Source organism: Archocentrus centrarchus, chromosome 17, assembly GCF_007364275.1.
Source record: "Archocentrus centrarchus isolate MPI-CPG fArcCen1 chromosome 17, fArcCen1, whole genome shotgun sequence".
NCBI lineage: Eukaryota > Metazoa > Chordata > Actinopteri > Cichliformes > Cichlidae > Archocentrus > Archocentrus centrarchus.
In genome coordinates this window covers 18,028,054-18,039,278 of record NC_044362.1, presented here as the reverse complement: position 1 = coordinate 18,039,278, position 11,225 = coordinate 18,028,054, and the positions used below count along the sequence as shown (strand labels likewise).

The 11,225-nt window shown below is 39.3% G+C and overlaps 1 protein-coding gene across 4 annotated transcripts; it reads right to left on the bottom strand.

Moving 5' to 3' along the window:
• Window positions 1–2,092: 2,092 nt before the first annotated feature.
• Window positions 2,093–10,622, bottom strand: LOC115795194 (tetratricopeptide repeat protein 39C-like). 4 transcript variants are annotated; one of them, XM_030751005.1, is made up of 15 exons: window positions 10,449–10,622; window positions 10,220–10,350; window positions 7,236–7,284; window positions 6,576–6,704; window positions 6,290–6,404; window positions 5,391–5,790; window positions 4,746–4,914; window positions 4,536–4,629; window positions 4,348–4,455; window positions 4,149–4,258; window positions 3,925–4,048; window positions 3,749–3,846; window positions 3,549–3,653; window positions 3,397–3,435; window positions 2,093–2,350 (listed from the first exon to the last, which is right to left on the bottom strand). In XM_030751005.1, exons 2-15 carry the CDS (start codon window positions 10,270–10,272, stop codon window positions 2,261–2,263), a joined length of 1,683 nt encoding a protein of 560 aa, XP_030606865.1. In that variant the 5' UTR covers window positions 10,273–10,350; window positions 10,449–10,622; the 3' UTR covers window positions 2,093–2,260. The 4 variants fall into 4 exon arrangements, with proteins under 4 accessions (XP_030606865.1, XP_030606864.1, XP_030606866.1 ...); XM_030751004.1 differs by having other exon boundaries at window positions 10,220–10,622; XM_030751006.1 differs by lacking the exons at window positions 6,576–6,704; window positions 7,236–7,284; window positions 10,220–10,350; window positions 10,449–10,622 and having other exon boundaries at window positions 5,391–5,807; window positions 6,290–6,332.
• Between the last annotated feature and the right edge of the window lie 603 nt (window positions 10,623–11,225).

Genomic DNA, 11,225 nt, shown 5'->3' with positions numbered 1-11,225 from the left:
AGGGTTTATGGGAATTTTTTGATCATTCTTCAAAAAGCGAATTTGTGAGTTCAGACGCTGTCATTTTATGTGGCCTACCACTTTGTGTTCAAGTTGCTGTTGTTCCCAGTCACTTCCACTTTGTTATAATACCACTAACAGTTGACTGTAGAATATTTAGTAGTGAGGAAATTTTACAACTTGACTTGTTGCACAGGTGGCATCACCGTACCACGCTGGAATTCACTGAGCTCCTGAGAGCGACCCATTCTTTCACAAATGTTTGTAGAAGCAGTCTGCATGGCTAGGTGCTTGGTTTTATACACCTGTGGCCGTGGAAGTGATTGGAACACCTGAATTCAATGATTTGGATGGGTGAGTGAACACTTTTGGCAATATAATGCATCAGTATGACAGCAGGATGCAGTTCCTCCACCTCCTGCTGTGTGGGTGAAACGGATTGGTTAATATGGCATTATTTTAACGAGTCATAGAGACTGGACAATAAAGTTAAGATCAGAGGACTTCATTTAGACAAATGACTTAAATATCAGGATTTTCAAAGTGAAGAAAAAACATGACCACTGAATAATTCATTTTTAATGCAACTTTTGCTAATGTCAAACATTTACAATTCCAAGAAAAAGTTTTCAAAGAACCCTTTGAAAAGACTAGAATTTAATATCTAAAAACACTAGCTACACAAAAATCTCGTTTTTATGCCTTTATTCAATGCACTGAGTAATCACTCACAGTACGTTCTGTTCAGGCTGGAAAAAATAAGTGAATCTCTGTTCCACCGAGTGGCACAACAAATATAAACACAGTGAATGAGTCCAGTGCTTTCCAATAAAAATAGAACTGTGGCATGTTTCAATGTGTTGACAGCTGAAATGAAAGTTGATCTTTTTTGGGGAAAAAAAAAAAAAAAATTACATTATGTTTGGAGGGGTGTTACTGCAGGTAATTACTCTAAATTTAAATGTATGCTTGATTGAATAGGAAATTGGTTTCAAACCCATCTTCCATGGAGATGACCAAAATCTCAACTGTGAAACTTTGTGTCGAGTGGGAATCATGGTTTGGCATTGCTTTACTGCCTCAGGTACTGTACTAGATACCTTGCCATTCATTTCATTTAAATATGTAATGAGAATATCATTGCAGCAGTTTGTAACTAAAGCTCAGATGTTCAGTAATACAGGATAATGAACAAACAAGTAAATCAGCAACAGAATAGTAAAAACAAAACAAAACAAAAAAAAACAAGTCAGAGTCCTGAACCTAACCCAGCTGAGATGCCACGACATGACCTGAAGTGACCTGAATAACCTAAAAAAGTAATTTGTTGATTAGGAAGGAAGACATGAGAAATGATAAACCGAAAGAAGGAATGAAAAAATAATTCCTGTGTGTGTGTGTATGTGTGTATCATAAGCTACAGCTACGGGAAATGACTGAAGCCCGTCATTACTTTGATCACTAAAGTAGTACAGCTGTTCGTGATATGTTTAGTTAGATTACATCTACAATTGTAACTTAAAACTAAGCAAACATGAAGTTTTTGTTGTGAAAAATCATTGCAGAATAAAATTAAATTCTGTTGAAGTGTACGTGTTACCTTCAAACTATTAGAAACTGAAAAAAAAAACAAAAAACGATTTTTATTCTAATAAATATAAAGAAAAAAACGTTTGCAGCAAAAAGGACTGTTGTGCATTTAAGCAGCTCAAAGTGGTACATTTATTAAAACATTTTACGCGAGACATATTTACACTGATAAAAACAACTGCCTAAAAAAGGGGCTGTGCTTTAAAAAACGATTGTTAGAGACTATTTATTAGCTTTAAAAATGTCAAAGTCAACAATTAACACTGAATTGGTTGAAATATTGGCATTTTCAGAATCATTAATTGCTTTGATGGTTAATACTTGATATGTGCCATTACAGAATCTGAAGAAACCTTTCCTCTGTGGAAGCAATCACACCTGATGATAACAAAAAAAATCTAGAGGTTTTCATCTGATTTAACAGATGAAAACAAACCATGAAGACAAAAATAAACATTAGTGTATTGTGCAGTACTGTAACAGATCAATAACACCTCTTGTACCTGTTTTTTTTTTTTTGTTTGTTTGTTTGTTTTTCATGAAACATTTATGTTTGCATTCTAAACAATGCATTGGCTCAGAATGTAAAAGTATAAACAAACTATTTTAAAGTCAAAGTGTCCATAATTATATTTTGGTGTTTTCAAAGACATTTGTAACAGATTAAACTTCAAGGCTGGGCAGAGGCTTTCATAGAGGCGAGAGCTGAATGAATACGAACATGGAGTCTGTTCTCAAAGTCATAGCCAGCGTAGTCCTCCTGCACACAACACAAAATGGAAAAGAAAAAAAAAAAGTGAATAAAATGAATTTTGTTTGTTATTTTGTTCGTGCTCTGCCCTCTAACAAGCTCTGCAGTCAGCACAGACAGATCAATGAAGAATGCTGGCCAATCAGGTAACAGCACACCCACTGAAGAAGCAGCGAGCTCAATGCTGAAGTCTTTCAGGCACTGGTGTATCTGCCCAGTCATGCAGCGATGGCTGTCACAGATACAGCTAATAGAGTGAGATCTGTGCTCGGTCAATGTCACCTGCCAATCAACTAACAGAGTCAATGCTGCTCTACGGGAAGAGACTGCATCAAGAGCACAAAATAGTTACGACGCCATTGTCTTTACTCATTGATAGAAGCTGAGGTAAACAGAGCGCTGATTAATGATCTCTGCTTTTCTCTACCATGACACCCAACAAAGATGCCAAATTCAGTGGTGACTCCTTAATGACAGTGACATGAACCTGCATGGCTTTAACTAGCCAAAAGTTACTGTCACTGTTTCCAATAAGACACGCATATTGCTGCCACTGCTTCAGACAGACACCATTTCTCACTGTCAACACTTCTTTCTCTTGGTCAGTGCCTCATTATATGGCATTTGAGTCCTTGGAGGCAGGCATTCAGACCATTTAAACCCATTCATTATGCAGAGCCTTGGCTGCAGCGCCAACAAATTTCAGTTCACTTACTCAGTTCACTGAGTTCGAGGGGAAAAGCAGCGCTGCCACTCCATCAATAAGTATACTATCACCTGATCAGACAGTGAGTGTCTTGATCTGACTTTGAGCAGTGAGACAGAATGAGCACATCCTGCAAACCTGATCAGTTTTACAATGAACGCTTTGACCCACAGCAGAACACTGACAACATCCAGACACTCTTACTAATTGTTTTTAATTAATCAAATAAGGCAACATTTGACCTCTGATCTTCAACAGGCTTTGCCGAGGAAAACTATTAAAGGACTACGAGTCAATTAACTTGCTACAAACCACTTCAAGTGGTAATAAATAAGGAAGGCTACCATACCTTGGCCTGAAGCATTAGCATTCTGCCCTTCCCTGCAGACTAGAAAAAAAAAAAAAAAGAGAAAAAATATTTAGACCATGTAACTCCTCCAGCACCTCGGCTAAGTGAAGTCCAACTATCACACACACAGACAAAAAAAAAAAAAAACTTGCCTCTGGGGAGTTCAGCAGCACACAGGCCAGTTCATAGCAGGAGTAAGGCTGCACATAAGAGTTGCTCAGACGGCCCACCTCATCCCTTGCAGCCAGATGGAAATACTGTTTAAAAAAAAAAAAAGAAACACACACACATTGACTGCAGTGTCAACTTTACAAACCCTATAAATTGTATAATTAATTTAACGCATGAATACCTGAATGGCATCTTTGGTATTATTGAGACATTTGCTTATGGCACCAAGAAGCAGGTTTTTCAGACCTTCACACGAGGCGTCATCAATCCCCTGCAACACTAAAGGAGGAATCAAAATTACAAACAACACTTACATTATTGCACATAATACGACTGAGATATTTTGCAGTGCATTACCTTGTATCATTGTCTGCAGCTTGGCATTGGAGCAATTGGGCAGAGCTTTCCACAGATACAGAATCTCAATCACTGACAGGATGCAGAGTTCTTTGAATAAACTGGAGCTCCTTAGCTTCTCAGCCTGATTGGGGAAAAAAAAAGAAAAAAAAAAACGTGTACAAACATATCAGTGATATTCTTTGCACCATAACATTTCAACAGAAAATGAGGCGGTTACATACCCTCTTCGTGGAAAACAGCTCTATCTGATTATTCTTGCGTTTGAAAAGTCTTTGAACATCCTTGAAAACGGCAACAGCTCCCTCCAGATCACCTGTGGCTCCTTGGCACACTGCACCGCACAACATAAAATATGGATCAGTATCCAGTACTGAGCTCACAAAATGCCCTGAAAGCATAATGCTTCTGTAACGTGATTACCTCCAGTTAAATAGGCGTAATAGCACTGGGACCAGCGAGATTCGGTCGCCAATCTGTCAAACGCTCTATAGGCTTCGCTGTAGTTCAGTTCGATCATGCTGCACCAGCCTAAAACAATCAACAAGCAGAAATGATGATGCATGCTAACACTGAGTGAGGTGGTTTGAAATTTGAGAGTGAGGCAGTACCTATTTCATATAAACAGACGTGCTGAATCTCCCTTTGGTCAGAGGCCAGATCTAAGGCACTACTGAAGGATGTCAAGGCACTACTGATCTCGCACTAGAGAGGGGAACTTTGTGGTATGAGTTACAGTAAGATAATACTGAGCTTTCCCAAGTTAGGAGAATAGTTCACATGACAAAAGATAATAAAGTTTACTGTTTGTACGTCTTTACCTCAAGGCGTTGAACTCTGCCTTTGAAAAATATGAAGAGAGAGGAGTTGGGATAGATAGCCTCTCTTTGTTTAAGAATGGATTTGGCTTCCATTAGGCCTGACTGTGTGTCTGTGCCATCCAGAGCAAAGAAGGGTTGCACTACTGTGTGGTACCATAACAGGGCCAAGCTGTAAGGGAAGCACAGAGACTGCAATGAGAGGGAATAAAGTAAATTTCTAATTTATGATACTGACATCTCATTAAAAAGAAGTCAGAACCATGTGTTGTCCTTTTCAAGAAACTGGACAAATGTGTTACAGCACTATGCAATAATATGGCATAGTGTGGTTATATTACTAACAGACAGATTTGTTAACTTGGCAGATGTGACCAAATTCCCACACACTTGATTTTAATTAAAGAGTTGATTACAAACATGGTTCCCAAGGTGCCAAAGGAGTAAAAACCAATTTCAAATGATTCAATATGAAGGCGGGATTTGGAAAATTGTGCTACAGGGACCTGAGTCAGTCAATTATTACAACTGTTCACACTGGGATCTATTTTCTCCTTTCCTCTAGAAATTATACTTTATTTTATTACATTGCTTACAACTGTTTCAGTTACAAAAACAGGATACGGATACACAAGCATACTCACTCACGTAGCTAAAGGGGCCTTCATGTCCTTACTTTCACTGGCGTAAGTGAGAGCTGACAGGCCCTGGTGGCGGTCTCCAGGAAAGCCCAGCAGATTGACAATCTTCAGTAGGTGCGGTGGCACCATCGATATACAGAGGTGGAAGAGACCATAACCAAAACTGACTGAACCCTGCAGCCGATCCAGAGCCTCAGGGCTGATGCAATCCAGTCTCTGTGATGGACTTGGCCTGGGCAAAGAGGAGTGACTGTGGTGGGTCAGGGCAGAGCCGGAGGATGGAGATGGCGTTGCTTCCTGTTCCGAGCCCCTCCTTTTGTTGGCCTCTTGTAGACGTGTGATGTCGTTGTAACATTTGTTGTACATCTTCCAAGCTTTACGGAGGATCCAGCCTCCTTTGATATATGCTGTCAGAAGATTGAAGCTAAGATCAGTGAAACATCCTTTTAAATACAATGAGATTACTGTAAACATCAAATAAAGGTGGGTGACAAATTAAAGTAAAAGCCATCATAAAGTGTGCTGTTAAGGGGTTGTGCCACACAGTGTCTGGAAGTCTGGAACACCACTCTTCTAAAAGATACTTCCCTCATGTGGTGTTTTGATGATGTGGTGGAGAGTGCTGGTCCAAAATCTCTCACAGCTATTGAGACCTAGTGACCCCTTGTCTCCCAGCAATAGAGGCATCCTTGAAGAGAACGCTTCCATTATGATAAAATATTCTATAACAGCTTTGTATTAATTTGAAGTGACACTTCCTTCTAAAGGGACAAGGGGACCCAAACCAGCAAAAATCCGCCCACAGCATAACAGAGCCAGGTCTGTTCCTTTGATTTGTTACCCACCTGTATGTGACACATGTGCAGTATTTCACTGTCAACCAACAAATACCAAAGGTTCCCTTACATGACAGCTCTTGTTTGATAAAAGATAGAACCGCCAGGTAAACCTGGCAGTCTGCAATGATGATCTGCCTCTGGAGTCGGTCCACTGCAGCCACCCCTGACCTCTGAGAGTCCATCTGCCCACACAAATACCCCACATTTACAGACTGGTGACAGACAGACATGCAGGAGAGCTAACAAGCATATGTGGGCGTTGCAGTCCCAACATGAAATGCTTGTTTTGAGACAAACTGCTCTCTATATAAAATCATGTACAATACAGGCTATTAAATCAAGTATTTACTCACACTGCGCTTGATCTTGTTTTTAATGGTCTCAATGACACCAGTGTTTTCACTCTCACAGAGTCTCTCTGTAGCCTTGAGGTCCTCAAAAGCCATTTGCATTTTCTCCTCTTCAAATGTCATCATTGCATTCTACAAAAAAGGAACCCCGATAAAAATAATCTATTACTTGCATATGTTTTTCATACATCACGCTGGTGATCCACAGGTTTCATAAAAGAAGAGAAAATAGTTTATACTATTTGGATCAACAGTGGAGTCAAGGATGGAAGAAAAAAAAATTCAAACTGCTCTAAATTGACCAATTTTATACAAATGATGCATACAATGAAACAGCAAAGCAGGTAAAAGATAAAAGATATGCAATAAGATATGTATTGAAAATGATCAAAAACCAAATATATAGTGATAAAAAAAAAAAAAAAAAGATTCCTTTGCCTGTTTATTAGGTAAATCCAGCTATAGTGGCAGGTGTTTCTATTCATTTATTTACCTCATCTATAAAAACTAAACCAAAACAGTGAGCGTATGACTGTTATCAGTAAACAGAAAAAGGTAAATTTCTATTTCAAATTCTATTTTAAAATGAAATTCTTCACTCATTTCAAAAACATAAGGTAACAGAATAATTAAATGGCAGAAGCACACCGCTTCTCCACTCACCAGAAAACTCACAAAACTCGCCCCGAAACTCATCAAAGGGCTGTGGTTCCTGAAAAAAATCATAGTCATAGCGTGAACACACTGAAACAAAAAGTGCATCAGTAACGCACTGTCTCAACATATTAGAGCTGCTGTAGGCTAGAAAAATACTAATGGGAGGGGGGATAATATTTAGAGATACAACGCTGATGATTCAAGAAAAAAAAAAAAAAGCTCAAGATATTCTCCAAGATTAAAATGATAAATAAAAAAAATCTCAAATTATAAAGACACAATTCTGCTAAAAATAACAGAAATTCTGAGATTAAGTTACACTAAATACAAGAAATAAAATATCTGACTTAGTGTGTGTGTGTGTGTGTGTGTGTGTGTGTTTACTAGGTAGGATCAACCTCATCATAGAAATCTTTATTTCTATAAACAAATACACTGTATAAACAAAAGTACTGGGCCACCTACACATTATATCTACTGGAGCTGCTCAGCTATTGAAACCCATGGCATGAAGCTCCCAGTGCAGAGTTTTTGTGCTGATGTTCATGCCAGAAGAGGTTTGGATCGCACAGTTATTAACTCAGCAGTGCGTTGTGCACTTGCACTTGGAGACCCCACTCTGTAACATTACACTTTGCTGTCATTTCTAAATGCTTCCACTTTGCAATGAAACCATTTACAGCTGATCGTGGAGTATCTAGGAGGGAAGAAATTTCACAAAATGACTTGTTGCAACGGTGGCATCGTATTACAGTGCCACACTTGAATTCTTTTTAGAATGATCCATTCTTTCACAAATGTTTGTAAAAGCACACTGCATGTTTTTGCCTTTAAATATGCAGAATCTGTATGTGAGTGAATGCATTTAGTTAGCATTTGAATATGACTTAGCTTATCATTCTTGTTTTTAGTTTTCTTGTCTGCACTCATTGGCTGCCAGACAAAACAGGAACTACTGGCTGGGACATCTGCTGGCTACACAGGAAAGCCCAAAAAACTGAAGTTAAGCAATGTGAGCCATTGACAATTTATAGATTTGTGACTTTCTAACCTCAGATATAGTTTTATTTTTATTATTACAAATGTAAATTTACCACTTTGCTCCCTGAGAACAAACAATTGGCATAAGTCAGGTAATCCAAAATGTATCAGTTTACTTTTAATATGTCCTCTTTCAAGGTTAGAATTATTGTTGCTGAAAGCTCAGCTTGTCTCGTACTTTCCCCTATGACTTGAGCTGGCAAAGCTGTGAGGAGAGCAGCTTTCTTTTCTGGTGGCTGGCGCATGCGCATTGTGGACAAAGCGGTCTGTCACAGTAAACTGATGGGAGTTATGTTTTCACAACTTGCATCATTTACAGAAATTAAAGGTCTTCTATAATCCTAATCAACAAATTACTTTTTAGGTTATTCATCTGTAGCTGTGTGGCAACCATTTTGATACCATAAGTGAATTTCAGAAGCTTTATATTTCACTTTGAAAGACAAGAGGCACCAAATGTGAAACTAAAGCAAAATATTTCAAATAACTGTGGTAACTTTACTTGGTACAGGTATCCCCTTGTAGTTTTGATGGTGATTTCATTCATCGCAGACTCCCCCACACACTATGCAAACATAACAGTACCAGGGGAGCTTCATTTGAAGCTGGTTCATACTGCCAGTCACAAGCTCATTCTAATCTCACTGTGTTTGTGTCTTTCACTTCCCTCCATCGTTTTGCTGATCCAGTCAAAACAGGATGGCACCTAGAGCTTAACGCAATTAGCAGGCGAGGTGACATTTATGCATTCCCCAGGGGTCAGGACCCATTGGAGCTGCCCTTTCACGACATAAGCATTCAAGATAAAAGAATAGGCTGATGAATGTATATACTGTATAATCCTGCAAGGAAGTGGGCGGTTCAGGAGCAGGGATTCCCAACATTTTTTTTACCTTGTGACCTGTTGTGGAGATTTTAGTGCATTTAATTAAAAAAAAAAAAAAAAGAGTTTGCTGCTGGAGTTGGCTTTAGAAAATGTATTCTTGCAAAAAAGAATTCAGTCAGCAGCAGTGTAGTGAGGAAATTCACAGGAACAAAGGAGACGGGCCTTTCTTATACAAAAACCTCAGAGCATCATATTACACTGTTGCTAGGGCAGCAGTCCCGTTATCATGCACAGGCGCACACACAGTTCAACAAGATATTTGTAACAGATTGGGCAAACAAGTTTTATCTGTGCAGACAGAGGAACCAGGATTGAAACCAGGACCCTGTCTCTGCTAGGGAGGTCCCGCATGTCTGCATCTCCCCTATGTGCAGGGGTCAAGGGGTGTTTTCCAAAGCACGGGTAGAAGTCTGCAGCCATAAATAACTAGCACGCACATACAGGTAACATATCAAAGAAAAATTAAAATCCTAAACCTCTACAGGATATCTGGTGGCTCTTTGAATGTTGTGGGGGGCACTCTAATGGTGGTGCTCTCTTCCTGGATGCTCATCCAAAGAACACCGGGTGGTGGTTCCAGGATACCTTATTTGTACACACTGTTAATTTATTTTCCTTTAATATGTCACGCAACAGTAGATGTGAGGAAACTAGCTGGGCTATGCTGACACATTTCACAAGAATCCGCACAAAGTACCTCAAAGCCAGTCAGTGGCATGACAGGAATGACAACCTGTTAAGAAGGCTTTTTTTTTTTTTTTTGTAAACATTTGTGAAGACTGTCACCACACCTCATGATCAACCTTAGACTCCCTGTGGATCACATGTCATATTCCGGCTGTGGATGTTTGCTCAGGCTATTTAATACTACACCATAAGGGTGCTTAGGGTTTTTTTTTTTTTTTTTTTTTTTTTTTTTAGCACAGACAGCACGCTTTGATGTTTTCAGTGCTAATTATGGTTGTTAATCACAAGTTTGGAAACATTAGATACACCTGCCATACCATTTAACATACACCTCTGATGTGTTTTATCATACAGAAACAGCGGGTCGCGCACAGACCTGTATGTTCTGAAGAGCTCGTCGCTCTCTTTGAACCCATTGTTGAGTAGCATATTGATTCCTTTCAGAGCCAGCTCTGCGTCGTTTATACGGTCCGTCTCCTCCTCCTCCACGCTTGCCGGGGCTGGTTCCTTTGCGTCCGCCATTAAGACACCAGATACTGGAGGTGAGGAACTGAACGCGACCGGAGAAAAGCAGGGAGGGCGGTATATCTGGTTAGTTTACTTACACTCAGAGAAGTCTCAGCCAGTGGCGCAGTTTTGAACCAACGCAGGCATATTTACGGTCGTATATCGAGTCGCGGTTCACATAACTAACCGGTTACTACATGAAAGTACAGCTAACCGCTGTCCCGGCCGCTGGGTGGCCGTCACTCTCTATTTTGCCGCCTGTCTGACCGCCGGTTTGTGAGAGCCTGAGCAGACAGGAAACGTGCTGCCTTCACGTGCTACCGTAAAAGTCAATTTCACACGATTAGATTACACTTCTAATTAAATAAATGCATGCAAACACAGTTGTAAATAGTGAAACCGACAGGAGAAAGGCTTTTAAGTTTGTTAAATTACTTTTTAACGGATCTGTTTATGTATTTTTGGTGCTATGACTCTTAGGTATTATTTATATATTTATTTAACTTTGCATAATTTATATGTCACTTCTGAGCGTGGGAAAAAGAAATACCTTGAAGGCAGCATCAGAGTGGGCGTGGTCGTTAACCAAAACACAGAAGTAAGACATTTTTTGTCTAGTTACCAACAGTAAGCACTAATGGTTATTTTCTAGATTTTACATTTTGTGTAACATGATTAACAGTTATATTCTTCACTCCTTTTTTTTTTTTTAATTTCAAATTTCAAATCCCATGATAGCCCTAATCCTTCGCTATACAAAGTATGATACTTGTACTGGGAAACACTTCCTTAATATTAGCACGTCTCCACAGGCTATTTAAAAAATCAAATTTCCTCTGAAGCAGTATTGGGGATAATTCTTGTGACAGTGTCAG